The following is a 20,478-nucleotide window of genomic DNA, read 5'->3' as shown; positions in this document are numbered from 1 at the left end:
CTAGCCACGCGGAATGTCCGCCGTAAACGTGGGACAACTTGGGTGGTGTTGGCATGCTTCAGTAGTATGTTTTTTCTCTCTTTGGATGATTTCGGACGTTGTGGTGAATAATCGTCCGTTGGGTCGTATATTTGTTGTCATCGGGAATTTCCAGCATGAGTACGTCCACAAGGAACTAATGGAATTTGGAAATTTCTTTTATCACTCGCCCAGCTCATCCACTCAGACACTTCCCGCTCGTGACATTCATTCACTAAGACATTCGTTGTTTTTTTTTCTACTATCCCTTTTTTCCCGCAGATGCTGTGCTGACGTTCGAAGATGAGTTAACGGCAAGCTGAAGATGATCCCGGGCGTGGGCGGAGTGCCACGAGCGCGGTTACTTGCACTTCTCCTGGCGCTGACGCTAGCGGAAGTGATAACACGCGCTCTCGGCGACCCCGCTCCCTACATCGGCGGCCACGGTGCTGCCACGAGTACTATCAATGACGTCACAAGCGTCCTGCCCGAGCTGGCGGTCAGTTCGCCCCGGCTCGAGCGATCGGCCGACGGGCGGCCACCGTACAGCTTTCACTTTGCCCACGCGGTCTACAACGTGTCGATACCGGAGAACAGCATCATCAAAACGTACGCCGTACAGCCCCCGAACGAGGATCGAATGGGGTTGCACGTGACGCCCGATCTGGAGGTGCGCTATAAGATCGTCTCCGGCGACAAGGACCGGTTCTTCAAGGCAGAGGAACGGTTGGTTGGTGATTTCGTCTTCCTCGCGATCCGGCTGCGCACAAATAACATCGTGCTAAACCGAGAAAAGGGCGATAGCTACCGGCTAGAGGTGAAGGCGACCGGAACACGCCGCGAGGGCAAAAGTCGCACCACGCTCGAGGCGGACACGGTGATCGACGTGCGTGTGCTGGACGCAAACGATCTTAGTCCGCTCTTTTACCCAACCGAGTACGCGGTTGCGATCACCGAGGACACGCCACTACACAAGAGCATCCTGCACGTGGTGGCGGAGGATGCCGATCTCGGGCTGAACGGTGAGATCTACTACAGCATCCTGGACGAGACGGAGCAGTTCGCAGTTCATCCAACGACGGGTGTCATCACGTTGACGCGACCGCTCCGATTCACGGACCGAGCTTTGCACGAGCTCACGGTCGTGGCAAACGATCGAGGCATCGGTTCGACTAGCAGGAGCCTGGCGAGCAAGGCGCGCGTCAAGATTAAGGTCCTTCAGGTAAGCAACCAACACCGATACTCCGTAAAAGGGGTGCCTACATTTTCGAACCGCTTATTTTGACATGACCAGTCGTTTAGCTTTCATTTGACAAAAATTAAAATACCCTCCCACCGGCCTTTGGGGTTCACTAGCAGGGGTTCGTGTGCCAGTGGTTTATTTAGCACCCCGGAGGGCATACTAAATTAGGATCAGGACCGCATTTCGGTCGCCATATATCGCTCACGTTTATCTGCGTTTTTCCAGCTATGGTTCGCGAAAACCCGCCATCGGTGGAGCATTTAATTTGAAGCTTACGAAACGGGCGTGTGTTTGCGCGTTGTTTTTTTTTTCATTCTCTCGCTCTCTCTCTCTTGCTCTCTCGGTCGTCCTGCTCGTTTCGATGGCAATTTTAAAACTTCCCCCCAAGGAGATGCTTAAGCCCCGGATCGGAACCGTTCCGCGTGCGCGAATCAATAAAATGATTGAAAATATTGCACGCGCATTATGGGGTTGCGCGCGTGGGATGAAATATTGCTGGCGTGCCGGTACCGGTGCGGGTGATATTTTACGTCGAATTGGCATTTCACGTCGCATTTGCATCCAGCTGTGCGCTCGTGTTGGGTCGCGTTCGAGCGGATTGTAAATGGGTGATGTAAACTGCACCGTTTGCTGATAAATTCGTGCCGTTTAAAACGCCGGGTTATGAGGAAGCATTTATTTTGAAAACGTTTGCTTAAATTACCTTCCACCGAATGCGTTTTTGAAGAAATTGTTTCAGATATTTGCACCAGATTTGGAAGGCATGCACTCGAAACGTGTTCTAACAGGTCTGCTCTATTTCTTCTCCTTTTGCTGACATTTATTTTGACAGCCTCTTAAAGCAGCATAGCTTTGGACATTCTCTTGCTTGTTTCATTATGCAGTACCGCTGATGAAACCTTCTACAGAAGGTGGCTGGCAAAATGGGTCATGCCAATTTCTCATCCCTCCGCCTATTCGTTTTCCTCGCTTGCAGGCCAACAGAGCCGCCCTTTCGGACGCTCGGAGATAAAAGGAATTTCAATATTAATGCTACCATGCTCAATCATCGTTTCGGCCATAAGGGCTGACCTTTTTCTCTAGCTTCGTTCTGGAACGTGTCTCGAGCGTCGATTACGGCCGATATTGCCCGATGCACGTTTGTCCATGGGATGGCATTCGAGGACCAGTTCGTTCTCCCGTGTGGCATCCAAAGCGCATTGTACTGTCTCGGGATGTTGTCTCATCTGTCGCCCAATGGCCAAGACTACACTCAGGACGCCCTCCAGCTATGCGGGGTGAATGTTTCGTAATGCATTTTTCGGGAAAGCGAGCGCAGACCTGCAAGGGAGATGTAATCATCGTGAAAGAATGCGACGATTTTTGTTCGTTTATATTTTATTTTAGCTCGTGAAGCAATTATGAAATCTTTCGGCAATCGCAATCGCACTGCGGTCCCTGTTGGTCTTTCTCTGTGTTGTTTTACGAAATCCGAATCCGAACAGCGTCCCATTTCTGTGGTGGAATGTGGAGTAATTATTTTCATCAAACATGCAAGCTACCATCGCTGCCGGTGACGGCGAGAAACAAAAAGAAATACCGTTGTGCCTGAAGCTCATTGCCGATTCAGCTGTGCAGGGTAAAGAGAGACCGCAGTTGACCCACCGATCAAAAAAAAAAATCTTATAAAAAGGTTAACGTCATCTCTGAGCGCCTACCAAGTGAAGAAAAAATTGCTGTCCCTCACATATTCCGATCATATCGGCATGTTTGCACAAGCCCCGCATACGTCACTGACGCCCGTAGGGGAATCGCCCAAAAAGAAGGGTCATTTTCAGTGCTTGCTGGGCGCGCAGGCCAATACCGCAACGACAAAACCATTGTTCGGCTCGGTCGGCCGAAAACCGTTCTCGTTGCTGGGGTGAGCAAAAAAAAAGGCAGTTCGCCGATGCACCCGGGCATTCTTGCGGGAGATAAAATAAGAATAGTTTCCCAGGGTCCCCGAGGAGGGTGCGAATGTTCCAGAAGAAAGCGGCACGGTCGTACGTTCGTGTCGCCTGTCGGCATCATTGAATTCGCTATCCTGCGGGCCATTCTGGCCCAGCGGTTAGTGCCGGGTTTGCTGCCATTTTGCCCCCACAATGAATTCTACGTTCCCTGACAACGGATCGACATCGCTGGAGCTCGGGGGAAGTAGAATTTTTTTGTTACTACCACCATTGCGTGGCTTAGATAGCACGCTCAGGGTGTTGGGTGTGGCGTGGAATCGAGGAGGAGCGATTTCAGTTTGATGTGGTTTCGGCGTGTACGTATGTCTCCCGAACTGGATGCGGGATCGGAGAACGTCAGTAACAAACTCCCGCACGGAATCCCTCGAGGCTGGCGAGGCATTTGCATGTTGCGGCAAAATTGCATAATAAATTGATTTTTATGGCCTACGGTCGACCGAGTTTGATGCGACCGTTGGATATTGTTCTTTCTCGCACGGCTTTCCGCTACGGGTCGACCTGTAAGCATCAGTGCTGCATCGGATTTTAGTGCGGAAGTTGATGTTGTTTTAAAAATTCTCCCCCCCACAACGGGAGCGTTACGGGATAAACGATTCCGGGCAGGAGTATAAGCAAACGGCGGCAGATTCGTTCCATCAGTCAGTGCAGGCGTGAACTCCATGCTGCATGCTCCATTAAATGAGTCTAAATCCGTTCCAGGCGGCATTCGAGGGTCGATGCACGGGCCACGGTGAGGTGCAATGATATCATAACTGCCGTTGCCCCACAGATCGTAACATTTTTTTACTACCATTTCCTGGTTTTGCTCCGATCATCACGGTGCTTAATGGGTTTTACATCCTGAACCTGGTCTTTAATCAGCGTTTCGAAGAACTCGCTGCACCAAACAAAACAAAGTCATCTGCAGTCACTAACATCACGCCTTCGGTCTTATTTCCTCCCGCAGGTTAACTTGATGGCGCCGGATATTTACGTGCAAGCCCTGCCGGACATCCTGGAAAACTCCAACGCAAACATCTTTGGCATCGTGCGGGTGACGGACAAGGATAAGGGCGTACACGGCCAAATCAAGAGCCTCGACATCGTGGATGGCGATCCGGATGGGCACTTCCGCATCAAGCCAACGGACCGGCCGGGTGAGTACGTGATCGAGGTCCATCGGCTGCTCGATCGCGAGACAGCACCCGCTGGTTACAACCTGACGCTAAGGGCAGTCGATCGAGGTATACCACCGAAGCAGAGCTACCTCGTAACGCCAGTCCGGCTGGCCGACATCAACGACAATGCGCCCGTCTTCAATAGGGAGATCTACGAGGTGTCCGTCCCGGAAACGTCACCTCCAAACACACCCGTCATCCGGCTGAAGGTGACCGATCGGGATGAGGGTAAGAACGCGAAGGTCTTCCTCGAAATCGTGGGCGGTAATGAAGGGGGTGAGTTCCGGGTGAACCCTGAGACAGGGATGCTGTACACGGCCGTACCGCTTGATGCGGAACTGAAGGCGTTCTACACGTTGACGGTGTCCGCGATCGACCAGGGCAACCCAGGCACGCGCAAGCAATCGTCGGCGAAGGTGAAGATCAATGTGCAAGACACGAACGATAATGATCCGATCTTCGAGACGACCAACCTGACGATCTCGGTGGACGAAAATGAACCGGCGGGTACGTCAGTGACGAAGGTGACGGCACGTGACAAGGACCTGGGCGAGAACGCGTACATTTCGTACAGCATCTCCAACCTGAACGACGTACCGTTCGACATCGATCACTTCTCGGGTACGGTACGCACATCCAAGCTGCTGGATTACGAGAGTATGCGTCGAGAGTACGTACTGCGGGTCCGGGCATCTGACTGGGGTCTGCCTTACCGGCGGCAAACCGAGATACAGCTGGTTATTAAGCTGCGAGACGTGAACGATAATCGGCCGCAGTTCGAGCGGATCGACTGCCTTGGCCGAATCCCACGCTACACACCGATCGGGACGGAAATCTTCACACTTTCGGCGCTCGATTTCGACTACGGCAGTGTGGTAACGTACCGATTGCTGTCCGGGTTCGAAGACGGCTGCTTCAACCTCGATTCGGTGACCGGCATCATCTCGGTTGGGTGTGACTTGAACGATGTGGGTGTGGAACAGCGTGAGCTTAACGTGACCGCTACGGACGGCACGCACTTTGCCGACACAGCCCGCATCCAGATCAGCTTGGTGCGGAACCGACGGAACCTGGGTGCGAATCTGAAGGCTGAGGATGGCGCCACGTTCGAGTGTCGTGATACTGGCGTGGCGCAGCGGTTGACGGAGATAATGGCCGCGGCGGAACGTAACAACATGCCTGGTCGGGAGTCTGGTCTCAGTGGTGGTGGCATTTCGGATGACTTTGCAATGATGCCTAGTCGGTATGGTGAGAACGTACACGCGCCCGAATTCGTTGATCTTCCTCTGGAGGTGAAGATCAACGAGTCGATTTCGCTCGGGACAACGATCACCTGGATCAAGGCGCAAGATCGCGATCTCGGCTACAACGGCAAGCTGGTTTTCGGCATTTCAGGAGGTGACGACGATTCCGTGTTCCGGCTCGATCCGGACAATGGAGAGCTGAAGATCATTGGCTATCTAGACCGTGAGCGACAGGATGAGTACCTGCTCAACATCACGGTGTACGATCTCGGAAAGCCACAGAAGTCAATATCAAAAATTCTACCCATCACCGTGCTGGACGAGAATGACAATGTGCCCCGATTCGAGAAATCCCTGGCGAGCTTCCGCGTGACGGAGAACGCCTTAAACGGCACGATCATCTTCCGCGTGAACGCCACCGATGCGGATCTCGGCCAGAACGCAAAGGTGACGTACAGTCTTGTGACGGACACGCGGGATTTCCGAGTAGATCCGGAAACGGGCGTACTCACGGTAGTGGCTCCGCTCGATCGCGAGCGGCAAGAGGTGTACGAGTTAAAGATCCGTGCTACGGATGGTGGAGGTGATCAGAACACGCCAGCCCTTTACTCGGATGCCCTTGTTCGAGTCACCGTCGACGACATCAACGACAACGCACCGGAGTTCGCCGTCCAGGACCTGACAGTGCGCATCCGGGAAGATGTGCCACGGGGCACTGTAGTGACAGTAGTGTCTGCGATCGATCTGGATAGTGGTCCGAGCAGTGAAATTTTGTACAGTTTCGGTGAAAACGGTGACGGTGAGGGTTCGTTCCGGATCGATAAACTATCCGGTACCATTCGGACCGCGCGAATGCTCGATTTTGAGGAGCGCCAGGTGCACAGTTTGATCGTTAAGGCGATCGACCGCGGTACGCCGTCGCTGTCGTCCGAAACGTCCGTTATTGTGGAGGTGATAGACGTGAACGAGAACCGATTCGCGCCACAGTTTGAGGATTACGTGCTTACGGGTGCGATCGCGGAAAACAAACCTCCCGGGGCGCAGGTAATGCAGGTCCTGGCAAAGGATGCAGACTTACCCGGCCCGGACTCGCGTGTTACTTACTCCATAAAGGGCGGCGATGGACTTGGCATCTTCACCATTGATAACGAAGGTAGGTGTTTTGTTGTGTTTACCAATATAAAGTACCATCGTTGTCGCTCCATCGTGTAGAGTATGATGGCAACAAAATTGCGGAAAATGTTACGAAAAGTGTCCTTCAAACACTTGTTTTTGTAGACAATTTAAGGCTCTAACTTACGACTGAGCACAAGTTTCTTCATGTGATATACCTAAAAACGATGATACTGTTCTCTAAGTCTTCATTGGTCCGTAAATTTGCAGTCTATCTTAAAACCTGGTATCACGTTGATTTTAAAGCGTTGAATATTGTTATTTTCATTCGACCCCAGGAGTCGTTTCGATAAGGTTGAATATGAATTGACACATCGAAATTAAACACAAATTAATCTCGGTGCTCTTTCCTTGCGGCGAATCGTGCTTCTGGTGTTCTGATGTCTGATTTATCTGAGACTTTTCTGCCTCTCCATTAGGATTCCTCTCTTAACTGGATGGAAACTTTTCTATCTGTAGGCGTTTTCCCACACTTGTTCTTCTTCAGTTGGTAACGCGGCTGGTAAAGTTCAGTCCAACAGAAATCCAGGCCCTCAGGTCCGTCACCAAGGAGACTTGCGATCGAAAGAGCGATTGGAAAAGAAGCTAGGCAGCAAGACTTCTTGTTCTCTCTTTCATCAAGCTCTTCTGAAAGATGGCTTGGTAAATTAATTTCGCACCCAAATCAGACAAAAGTTTAGCCCTCCGCAGGCGCCCTTTGTAGGTTCTACGTTCGCTTCTACGTTCTATTTCATCCATCCGAGACCGCGACCGGTACACTGCAACCGGCAAATAATTAAAAACAATCCTTTCACTGATTTTCTCGTTCGGGCGGGGGTTTCTACTATTTCATTTCCAAAAGGGCGCTCGAGAAAATGTAGCACCGGTTTTTTAACCAGCCCGTTTTCCTATAAAAAAAGCACTTCATGCCGATTAAACCACCGGAAGCTCACAACTCGCGCTGTCATTAAGCACGGCCGGCTCGATTTGTCTCTCCGCTGCGCGTCCTTATCGACCACAGTACACTTCCCACATTGAGAATTTTGCATTTTTATTCATATTTCATGTGCGATTGTTTTAAATTCTTTATCACTGCCGCGTCGTTTCGTTATTTATGGTGCGCTCTCGCTAGATGGAATACTAGACAGCTGAAGCCGATATGCACCGAGCGTTCGTTCTACCGGGCGTAAAAAGTTTCTCCAAACTCGGACCGAAAGTTCCATCACGGCTGTGAAATGAACTGCAGGGTGGTTTTGGGTGGATTTTTTTTTCTTCTGTTATCATGCCCCGTAACCAGACAAAAGTTTGCCCGCGGGTGGGTTTCGCTATAGTGGCGTTTAGCAGCCATTTGTGACGGAATTTTCTCGTTCTCATTATTGTTAGCTTCGTGTTTCATAAATAATTCCTCCGGTTCGGTTCCTCGGTAAAAGGAGCATCTAAGGATTTTTGCATACGGTCCTGAATGAGGTTTCCCTGAAAATTTATCTATGCTTTTTTTTTCGCCCAACTTCGGTTAGTACTAGCATTTTCCGAAAAGGGTTATACTCAAATTGAATCGTTCTTCTAATCGAGTTTTCTCCATGAAGCAAGCTGTCGTCTGCTGGTTGACAGACATTTAGCTTCCATTCACCTCATCCCAACGGTCGGCGTGGGTGAGTGGGCGCTTGTAAAATGGCTCCCATCTCTTGCGTGAATGTTTTGCCTACCATACTTTGGTGATTTATACGATCACCTCCTTTGTCTTTTTGGGTCGTGCACGGAAAACTCTTACCATCGCAATGGAGGGGAACGACCCGCAGGAATAAAGGCGAGAACGCTCCATTTTCCCAAGCGCGCATCCCAAAACGGATCGCTTGGTGGGTTTCGGAGCGAAAGTTTCATTATTTAATTTTCCACTTTGATTATCAAATCAACTGCAAATCAGTTTCACGTTAGCAAAACGGGATTCAATTGCCGCTCACTCTTGGGAGTGAAAGAAATCTTTCCCATCGCAGCATGGCAAGTTCCTCGCATGTGTCGGCATTGCTGCGCCCTAAATGCGCCCTAGTGCTCTCGTGGACTTTTAAACAGGTTAAAAAACTTCCTCAAGAGACCATGAAAGGAGGAGGGTTTATTTGCGTACCTTGCGCTCACGGGCAGGAAGTTTTTAGAGATTTAAAAAAGCGAGAAAGAGCATAAAAAAAACGATGCACATCCTGATGCACAGCCAGGCGCTCGTTGTCCGCTCGATTCGATTTGCAAGCACTTCCGTGCGGCTGTGAAATAAAATAAAATCAACCGCGCTTAATCTCTGCCGGTTGGTTTTCAGCATGTCAAGCATAAATCTTCACCGGCGCGCTCGTATTGATCGCATGATTATCTTGCCGCGGCCGGACCGTGGGCCGTTTGCAAATGAGTGGCCATAATCATGTTAACCCGCTGCCACGCTCCCACGTTGGATTATCCGCCGGATGCTGCCTCTAATATAACAAATACTCCGCCAGGCTGCAGTTCATAAATTAATCTCGCCCCGGCTTCGGCGTGCGGTCCTTTGGGTGTTTTGGCAAAGAGGACAGACGTGCCGGGGTCAGCCGAACGCTGCACGACGATAAATCAAGCCCGCGGCCGTGTCCACTCATGTTCCTGTATAATGTGTTAGTGTGCGTAGGTCGAATTTCCATACCACACCACACGTGCGTACCGCGGTGCGGCCAATCTTCGAATGGCCCGGCTGACGGGAAGACTGTGACGGAAATGTCTTGCCTGGTGCCCCCAGAAACGGCAGTCTCTCCGTCAAACTGGCTGCCATCACGGCCGCCAGTAAATGATTGTTTTGCTTGTTTCCGGAGAAATTTATTGCCGTCCACTTGGGGGCGAAAGGTGGCCCGGAAGGAGCTTGATGGTCAGTGCGACGGAGGTACTTCACTCGGACTTGCTTGGATTTGGATTCTCGGGAACGGATTGGAGCTCTGGTTGTGGTTCTTCATCAATTTCAGAGCGGCTCATAATTGCTATTGACATTAATTATTGCTCATAATTTACGATCCCGGGTGGCGAGCGCGGGTGATGTGTAAAGGTCGATATATGGGTGTCGTCGTTCGACAAGAGCGTCCGTGCGAGGGCGAGAGTTCGACCACGTTTTACGAGCCATATTTCGTCTGATTGTGAGTGATTAACAACGGTCAAGTAATTTGACTTCGAAGGATTATGTTGCGGACCGTGTTAGGCGGGAATCAAACGAAACCGAATCGTTTCCCGCCATGCGGAGGGCACTAAAACCGATGTTTATTTACGCTCCGTTGGTGCTTTGAATATTTTATTCGTGTTTCTGGTTTTTGTGGAATTTCACGCACTTCTCGTGTACGTATGCATGTTGAGGTTGTTTCGATTCGCTAGTAAAAACCACCCGATACTCTTAAGTGACGAGCCATTTTGAGAGAGAATATTGCTCCTTTGAGAAAAAAAAAATCGGCTGCCTTCTACAGCACGGCAGCCGGAAAGTTCTTATCGATTTAGCTATTATATTTCGCCTAAAATTACCCTCAAATGGCTGTTGGCCATCCGAGAGCCAGACGGGCGTCCAGATTGTTCATCAGCAGTTTGCATATCTAATCTTGCGGAAAGTTAATACCGTCTCGGCTCGGAACACGGCTTGGAGTTTCCTTCCGCTCGCCGGCTGCTAACGACACAAACGCCGAGGCCAGCAACAGACAATGTATTAAATTTTACAGCAATCTCGCCGTATCACTTACGGTTCGGGTACTTTACGAAACCGAACTTTCGTTTTCGCACCCGCTGTAAGCCGGCGTCATTTGAGGAACCCCAAAACGAAAGTGAAGCTGCTGTGTTTCTTAATCAAAATAATAAGTACCAGACGAGAAATTGGGAGCGCAAAAAAGTTGTACCAAAATGCTCATAAATGAGAGTCAACGCCGTAGGGCCATCGCCGAATGGCCAATGTGGAATTCCTGCGAATCTGCCTCCGATGGGAGCTCAATCGTAATCGATTCCCGAAACAGGTGCTTGCGTTCCGATGTGGTGGGCGCGGACCGGCTCCTGGGAGATGAATTTGAATATATTTTTCGTTCAATCATGCACACACGCCTCCACCTTCGGCAGGAAAGGCAGGACGGGACGTGCGTCGTCCTATCGCAATGCATAAAATGCAAATTTTCATTTCTAGCTACCCATTGGGAAGCAACTACGCACCTCGGTTGGATGAATAATTCATTTTTCAATGCGTTGGGGGCATGTATGTAGCGTGGGCGCTTCTCTTCTACAATGCTTAGCTTGGTGATTCAATCCAGGGCTATGTTGAGTTACTTTTTCAATGCTCCTAGACAGTGTGAGTTTTCTCGGAGCACTGGGTATATCTCCCAGCACACGCAATGAACGCTCCATGATGCAGAGAAAATATAATGTAAATCTTGTTACAATAACTATGCCAGCAAAATATCGAGCCAAAACAAGCGCTCCGAATCTACAACGAGGGGAATAACTAATTTTAGGTCTGCATTCTTCGAACCCGTTCCATGAGAAATTATTGCATGCATAAAATGTAAGTTTTAATTTAGAAATTTATCTATTTTTATACACCCTCAAAACTCTTTTCATTTAGTTTTAATAATGCTGATTGAAAAATGGCGTGTGTAATATATGTGCGTTTTCCACAGCCGAGAAGTATAATAGCAATATAAATTACACCTAGCTTGTTCGTTTGTTCCGGTGTAAAATAGCAGAAAGAACGGCGGTATAGCTCACATAGCACAGACATATGAAGCAGATTTAATAAAATTATCCTGTTCGAGCATCCGTTTCTCTATCCCAGCACCAATGGCAACTGATTAGCGGGCTAGCGGCTTCTGGTCGCGAATCTAGGACGTCTGCATTGCTGGAAACGACCCTACCTTACACCAAAAAATATGGGTTCACGTTCGCTCTCCGTATCCGCCTCTTTTAACTGCTCATTCGTGCCTTCTTTTATCACGACTCTCATTTTCTTGCATGGTAATTACAATCATTATTTTGTAATTTATTTACGTTCCAGCGGCTCAGTTGCCCGTGCTGGCCCCGGGCCTGCCAGCAGTTGGGTCGTTCGTTGCCCGACGACAACATATTTATAGAGGAGCGTCCTCCGGTGTCCTCTTTGTCTGTTGTGCCGGTTTTATGCAGGAGCTTTGAAAATCCTCCCAAACCCCGGACATCCTTGCCTCTCGGTGCACGTTGATTGCATTTTTCTACCGTATCATACGTGAAGTGACCGGCGCCGGGTTACTATGGGCACTCTGGAACACTCGAGAGAACCAACCATGCCGACCAGGCTCGGTCATATAGACTACTGTCGGACATAAATTATATACACCGCCGCCATTCACCGACCACTTCCATCATCGTCCAACCATTCCCATAGGGCCTTTCGGTAGCTAGAGCCAAGGCTCACGGTTCCTAAACATCCGAGCTGTTTCCCATTTTTCCGAGCATTCTTCCTCTCCGATGTTTCCCTACAGCGCGATTTCGTGTGGTGGAGGGTTGCTTTTTGGAACCGTGGTCCCGGCTCTTCATGGGCGACAGGATAATAGCGATGCAATGGTGGCAATAAAGGCAACTGATGGTAGCACCGCCTAGTAACTGCAGTACTAACCGAACTAGTAGTGGTAACCGTACCAGCAGTGACGGCTGTCACAGTTGTGTGCCCACTTTGTCGGAAACTGTAGCCAGTACCACATGCCGCGAGGTGGATAAATAATGATGGTTTTCGGTGCTATAAATGCGCTGGATAGAAAAATGGACTCCACCAGCCTTGCGGGCAGAGGACAGTAAGAGTCTTGAGAGGGGTGCGAAACAGCACGGCCCAAATGAAAAAATAAACGGATATCCCAGCATGGGGCGACTGAAAGTATGCAATTCTTCGGATGCATTCTGGAAAATTGGGCAATGGTAGCCTATTTGGCCGGGATGAGAAGAATTAAATATGGACTATAATAGTTTTTTAAATTCCTGCTGAAATTATATCTCATTCGAAAAATCCCTTCCAACCATGGTTAGCAAATGTTGCAGAAAGATAATTGGTTGCATGCATGCAATATTCGCCGGTGGTGGTACTGTGATTATTATTGTGATGCAATATTTGTGCCATTATAGGATATTGTTATTGCGACGTAGCATGCAAGGAAGCTTAAAGATAGCAGTAAATTAGAGAAAAAACTAACAAAAATGTATAACGCTTCACTACAATTTGTACTGGCTCGTAGTTCAGCTTTAATTCCACTTCTGTTAAATGCACCACTGAAACAAATCGCTCAAACGGCAACGATCGTCTATTGAGGGATCCATATCGCTAATCACAATCACCTCCCGAAATAAGCCTCGTAATTTGATCTAATTTATTCGTTAGCTCCTTCACGAAAGCCCTCTCGTCGGCTCGACTAGGCCTTCTAGCGGAGCATTCTTTTTCCCTCCTGACGGCAGAAGCAGCTTAATCTACATCAACTTTCTGTGATTGGTGGTTGTCGTAATTTGCTCGAATTGTGTCGGCATGCTCCTAACCGTGGAACGAACATCACGACCCAGCGATGGTATCCTGCAGCCGTACCTAACGCGCGCCTCATGCGATCGCCCGGCAAAAGGGGAAAACGCAAACGCGAATCCCCCGGACCCGTTGTGGCTATATTTGTTCGCTGCACGGCAACGAAAACGATTGCCAAATGTCACGAGGATTCTCGAGGAAGGGATTTTTTTCCTCCTTGCTTGGTGCTTTCTTACTTTCTCCGAATTCGGGGCGCGTCTGTTGCGTCGTTGTCGTACCTTTTGTTCCTAGGAGCAGCCAAAGAGCGCTGGTGGAGCAAACGTGAGCAAATAGGCCATCAGATAGCGCCAAATCAAAGCTATCTTGTTGCATTCCCTTCGAACGTTTCACCATAATTCAGGCGAGCGTTTGTCCAATGGAGAACTCAGACGGTGGGGGTCGTTTCCCGGAACACGTGTTTTCACCTCTTGCCGTGGGCCACCAGGCGTCTCCATCGGGGTGGGATGCAATGCGCACGGTACCGGGCGTTGATGTTGGTTGGTTCTTTTCCCGCGCCGAAGAAAGACTCTCGTCGGGCCCTTTCGATGGCGGGGTATTAATATAAATGCGATCGAATCAAATTACAACAACAGGTAAGGAAAACGAGCACCAGATAAACTCGAACCCGACCGGTAAGTTGACTACCCGGGCTAACGACGTCTTTTGCGAGCCGATCGTTTGTCGTTTCGTTCGGTGGACGTTTTTTTTTTCACTCGATGGTAGGGCCCGCGCTTACGCAGTTCCGTGGGCGAATCGGGGCGTTTATGGATCGGCCCTTGGAGGTCGGTAAACTCCCCGGAGGCAAATATACAATTTGTTAGTGTAATGGACAGATATTGCCGCAAATACCTCTCCACTAACGCTAGCTTTGCCCACGCAGGGCTATCAAAGTGGCAAAACCCGGTAGCAAGTGAGCACCAAGCTAATGTGCGCTAGCCATGGAACGTGTGCCTTCCGTGAACTGTTGATCAAGTATATATGGACGTTTTTCCTGCCGCCGCATCCAATCAGATGTCGATTTTTCATCGTACCTGAAAAGGCGGCATGATTTTCATTCATCATTTACACCTTCTCGCGCTCCATTGTTGAGCGTTAATTTTTTTCTTCCACATTGAGCTGCCGTGGGTTTTGTAAAATTATTTTCCTTTTCCCATCCCACTTGCTGCGTTAGGTTTGATTGCATTGCGCGCTTTTTCTTTCAAGCTACCCGGCTTGAAGGAGGCGAGTAAAAAAAGAAACCATCACGTTTCTATCGTGAACAATCAGCCCCCGCGCATGAATTAACTGGCGCTGAGTTGGCAAAAATTCCAACACCGGAAAGAAATGCTCGCGTCCAATCGAACCGTCGGGTGTGGGGCAGGCAGGACGCGAACAACGGTAACGGTGTACATTTTCCTTCAAGTGGTTCGAATCGACGTTAAGCATTTGCCTGCAATCAATCGTTGATGAAGTACGCTCTTCTAGCGACCCGGTTTCCCTCCGGGTCGTGGATCGAAGGTAGGTTGGCGTTTATTTCCTTCCACCTTTCGCCATTATCGAGTCCGGTAGATGACAAAGTCAGACTGCGGATCGATACGGTTGGTACTTTTTTTTTCGTATTTTCCACTTTAGTATGATTGTGCGATTTCGCCGGCGCAATCATCGCTAAGCAAGTGTTCGGAGATGAGAGACAGCAACTGTAGCGTTTCTTGATTTTTTATTCATCCACTTTGGCTGTGGAGTGAAATCCAAAGGTCACACCACCAACAGTCGAGCACTTCCTCCCGTGTTCGTAAGTGATGAGCTCGGTCAATTAAGAATTCAACAGTGTCTCGGTTGGTTCTGCTTTCGTAGCTTATTTTAAAATCAATACCATCTTAGAGGTAGTGACGAGGCTATCGAGTGGATGATCGAATCCAAAATAAATTCAGGTCAATTACAACACGAAGTGGAATATCTAAAGGATATGAATAAATGCATGTCGATTGCTCGGAGAGTGGCCCTTAGAAACCATTCCGAAATTCCGAGCGTTTAATGTAACGGAAATAATTTGGTGCTCAAAATTGATGCGGAGCACTAGTGTTCGGACCAGCTTAATGCGCTATCAGCGTGGAGTAGCACTGCTTGTGAATTCTCTTTTTTACCTATCCACGGTGAGCTGATTTACCAAAAATCACATCCGTGATGGCTGCTTCAGAAACATTTTTTCCCCCACAGCCTAATTTTCCGCAAAGTTCATATTCAACTTCTAGCCACCGGTGAAGTGGGGTCAAAAGAATTGCAGGAGGATAGAAAAAAAGACGACACTAGCGGCGTACGTTTGCAGTTTGTTGTTCGTTTTTAATGCCTTGTTCCACTCGTGGCGTGATAAACTTTCAGTTTTGATTATTATCCAAGTTTCCCGAGCGCGAGAGAGAAGGGTTTTCCTTCGGTCTCTCCACTCGGTGTTCTTTTCTCGCGTGAACCTTTCGTGTGTAGACTACCTTTTCGCTCGCGAAACGAAGGTAAAATTTTCACCTGACTATGCCTTCGTGCGACCCTGTGGATATGTGCTTCAGCTAACTTTTCACCATTTTTACACACCGACCGAAGCCCAATTTAAAAAAGAGCGAAGAGGCAATATAATTCCACCTAATGGGGCAGAGATTTTTCAAAAAACACAAACGCAAAGCGGCACAGCGCCACGGTGAGATCGTCCTGGCGTGGGGATGGCTTCGTTTGGGGCTCGATTCTCGGCTTCTCAGGGAAAAGTTCTTACACAATTACCTCTCGTCCGGGCGGGTCGGTGGCCAATGACCTTGGCATTATTATTGCCGTCGTCCTGTGCCACAACCATTCGATGCTTATCCTGGTACCGGGTGAGCCATCGGGCTGGCTTTTTTGTTCACTCCGTTTCCATTCAACTACCCGCACCACGTATTGTGAGTGCCCGGGAAGAAACCCGGAAGTGCCCGCTCGCGCGAAAGGAAGCCGGAAGGGCCGGGATGGAGCACGAGCCAAATGGGTATCCGCGAAATTAGCTCCGAGTGGTGGCGGCGGCCTGCGCCAGGAGCATTCCCACCCTGTGAACTACGGGTAATTCACTCGAAGCTTGTTAAAGCCCCCTACTTGGTCTGGTACACGTGCAGGTGTAGGTTATTAGGCTCGAAGCCTGCTGGAAGTGGAAAGACAAAGAAAGTTTTATTTACTCGTCAGCCTGTGCCCGGGCTCGGAAACGCGGAACGTAGAACACCACGGGTACATACGTTTACACTTACGCTGGATTTCTGCTGCCGGCTAATAAACAGCTCCATTAGCAGAGCCGTTACCGTTAGCCGACCTGACTTCGACTTTCCAGTTCCAGGTGGACGCGGAACGATGGTTGAAAACAACAGCAAAAAAGCTCACTCAAGCCCTCCCAGCGAGCGAGCCGTCGAGAGAGGTCCTTGACGCTGTACCATTTTTTCATCTCCTCGCTGCTCGGTCCTTTTGGCGCAGGGGCTTCACGGAGCAGCTAGCTTCACGGTGCCTTCACACTCTCGTCGCTCACTCAGGGCACGTACGGATGGTCTAATTTCAAGTTGGGTTATCTGTTGTTCGCCGCGGGGTAAATTACTATCGTTGAATACCGCTTCCTTTTCCGCTCGGTAGGAGGTCAATTCTCTCGAAGGATGAAGAGCGTCCTGGCAGTGGAATTCTACCGACACCATCACAACACAATTGCGATCGATACTGAGCACACACACACACATTTTGTGGCTTGTTTCAGACATGGAGACTTAAAACTTTCAAATCAACCTCTTCCTAAAACACTAGGATTTTTTTTTCTTCGTTTCGCTCGTTCAATTGAACGTTGCTTTAGCTGTGGATAAAAATAATCAATCACACGTTTTATCCACTTCCGGGAAACGTTTCGATTTTCACAATTCCGCTTCACGATCCCACCATAATTCCGCTCGTGACAGGAAAAACAGATTTAATTTGTAACGATATTTGCTCCCATCAAAGCTCCGAGCGGAAACACGCATTCCAACTCACAGCAGGCGGTCGACAGTCGGTCGCAGGTCGTTTTGCTGCTACTAAAAGGATCAAGAAGTTTCCGCCGACGCCGCACGATCCGGTGTGATGTTAATGGCGAAGTTTCCACGAAAACTCCTCCCCACGGAACACATGTGACCAGCGTGTAGTACGAGTGCAAAGAAAAGCTGTTGCTGGTTCTTCTCGAACTTTTGTGCTTACGACAAAACGACATTAACGCCAAACTCGACTGCAGCGTGGAGCAATTTGCTAGATTGTTAGTCCAGTAATTAGAACATCACTGACGCGCACGGGTTGATTAGAACGGAAAGGACACTCCGAAGGATCGATCGGGTGCCGTTCGGACTCGTGCGTTCTCGATGGCGTTTGCAAATAACACGGTGATTGCTTTGCACCCGGCTACAAAACCTCATTTCCAGGCGGCCCTAAAGCTTGCAAGCGCCGAACGAAGGAACGTAAACGCAGGGATTTCTAAACCTCATCGCTTGAATGGGTTGTTTTCTTTCGGTTCTTTTTCACCCGCGAGCTAAGCAACAGCTCATGGGTGTCTCGGTGCCCTTCGGTGCAGCACCATAATTAAGGCTTGGTTGTAAGAGAAGGGAAAGAATTGCATCCGGAGAGCGCATAAAGAACCGTCTTATCGTCTGGCTGCAATAACAACAATTACCCGTCGGTGCGCGGAAGGACTCGTAGCGGTCGTCGGTGGAGAACGTTTCTCATTCGCTTTTCTGCCCGAGACCACGAGAGCAAGATGCAAACCTTCTTCCGGTTTCCACCCGGCGAACTGGCCAACATTGTGTTCGCATTTGTGTAATGCAGAACGGCGCAGTGCTCCAGCAAAACAGGGAAGGTTTCTCCCTTGCTTTAGCTTGGCTTGCTTCCTTGGAGTGAAGTCCTGGCCAAGCCGCGCTACATTGTACGCCGGCAACAAACGTAACTTTGGAGGTAAATCTTTTGGATGAAGTTTTCGTATCGTTTCTTTCATCGAGCTGGGAGCCTAGGCTACTGCCGGGATACCAATAACTTAGGCTAGTTTATATTTGCGTTGTTTTATGCACATATCTGGCGTGCGCCAAAGTTTTCGCTATTTAGCAGAGGTTTTGCAAATATCTCCCGCGCTCACAGAAGCTGCACCCTGATGATTTGTGTGCTAGTGAGCTTTATAGAGCGAAAGCAGGGAAAAAAACGAAGAAGTAGAAATGTAAAATCATATAATAGAGCGAATAAACTAGCAAATAATTCAGCACAGTTGCTTCGTTGCCGAGTCGGGACACGGGGCAAATAAAGCAAAACGCCACCACTTTAAACCGTGGCGCGATATGAGAACGAAAACTTTCAACTCGCGCGCGCGCTCGCCCTGCTGCATGCAAATGAGGCTTGCGATTACGCAACGTTAGACACGACCAAACAATGCAAAAAGGATACCGTGAGCCGCAGCACCAAAGTGGTGAGACTTTTAAGCCCCCCTCCGGCAGCCAAACGAAGGGGGCAGGACTGCGTGAGATATGCGGGTGTTGGATTTATCCCGCCTCCACCCATTGGGTGGAAGAAAAATGGACCGCCAAAGTTTGTCTCTCCGTCAAACAAAAAGCTTTTCGCGACGGGAGGTGCTGTGAATGGCGTGAGTGGATCGGTGGTGGGAAATGGCCGAAAGAAACTTCCTCCTTAACACTGAAATCGCAAGACATTTGTTTGGGTGGTGTTCGTTTTTGTTTTCTTCTTCTTGTTCGTGCGCTCATTGCCTCCTGCAGTCGAGCAGAAACCATGAATAATGCTGCAAAGGTTTATGTTTTTTTTCTGCCCCTTGCTTCCAATTTCATGGTGGAAAAATAGAGCGCGGAAATCACTGCCATTGACGCGTGATTGTGACGGGACGCTTCCACTCTCGCGTGAAGACGGAAAATTGATCGGTAAAACCGGAAGCACAACCACAGCGCCTCCGGGCGGCTTATCCTCGCGTGCAACGTTCGTCTCGGGAATATCCTCGAGACTAATTCGATCAAAACTGAGAAACATCATGGCGGTAACAGAGCGCGAGCGCAGTGTGGTGTCAAATTCAGTCTGCTTTTGATTCATTGGTGCGCGGCGAACTTTGAATCTCATTTTCAAATGAAGCGGAAGTCTGCGAAGCGTTACGATGAGCGACGGAGTTGCGGAAACTATCTTCATCATCGAAGCGACCGCAAACGACAACCACCAATGAATGCCACCGAGGCGACGCCAACCGACTTTGATTAATAATGATCGTATGCATACTTAATGCTGAAGAGATTGCATTTGCATTCAAATGAGGTGGCAAGGCTGGTGTCCGCGGAATAGCGCCCTTTTGCCTAGGTTTCCCTTTTTTTCTGCTGTCCTTTAACTCAGCGTAAAGTGTCCTTCAAATCGATCGGGTCCGGCGATCCGGGTGTTGTTGCGCGAATCGGAAAGGAGTCGTTTTTACGAACCCCCAAAGAAAGTGCCTGCCCATCCTTAACGCCAGCAGCTGTGATGTAAGATGTGCCATCCAAATTTGCAAACAGTGGCGCGTAAATTTCGCCCAGAGTTTCCTCACTGCTGCATGACTTCTGGCAGGATTATGACGTGCACCATTTTACGCAACACGCTTACGACATAGCGCCGGCAAGCTGTAGGTCGGCGAAGAGAATAGTTTGATTTATACTGCACGATTTCACCGCCAGCCTGCTACTGCCCATTTGCACTTCGACGATGACGATGATTTATGATTGAGCAGTGGCTTTGGTGAGATTTCGCCTCCGGCCGGGGATCATGATTTGATTGCTGACAGTCGGGGGTTTTGGGCCGTTGACGAAGTGCATCGTCAACCGAATTGATTGTGTCTACGTGGTGTGATGGGTTCACCCACCGACCCGCAGAACCGCTACATTGGCAACCCTTTTCACACCGGGTTCGACTGCTGCCTGGCCGATGAGTTATGAGGGCGTGGGACACAACCGCCGGACTACTAACCGCCTCCACTCGGGGTGTGTTTTTTGACGGATGGTTTCACTCTAATGTCGTTGGGGAGTAAAAACAAACTAGATAATACACGCTGATGGATGCAGTTAAATTACAAACCTTGTGACGTTTATTTGCCTCTGTGACGAGGGTGTGCGTGCGTGTGGTTGGTGTTGGG

General features: G+C 49.4%; 1 protein-coding gene across 1 annotated transcript in view; it reads left to right on the top strand.

Annotated features, from left to right (window-relative positions):
* Nucleotides 1-343: 343 nt before the first annotated feature.
* The window catches only part of LOC128720759 (fat-like cadherin-related tumor suppressor homolog), a 79,665-nt gene continuing 59,530 nt past the window's right edge, over nt 344-20,478 (top strand). Inside the window, exons 1-2 of the mRNA XM_053814453.1 lie at nt 344-1,240; nt 4,196-6,803. Coding sequence (XP_053670428.1) covers nt 344-1,240; nt 4,196-6,803 — 3,505 coding nt within the window. The remainder of the gene's footprint in view (nt 1,241-4,195; nt 6,804-20,478) is intronic.

This window comes from Anopheles nili, chromosome 2, assembly GCF_943737925.1.
Source record: "Anopheles nili chromosome 2, idAnoNiliSN_F5_01, whole genome shotgun sequence".
In the NCBI taxonomy this organism is placed as follows: Eukaryota; Metazoa; Arthropoda; class Insecta; order Diptera; family Culicidae; genus Anopheles; species Anopheles nili.
Note: the sequence above shows the minus strand (reverse complement) of the source record. Positions and strands in the feature narration are given on the sequence as shown.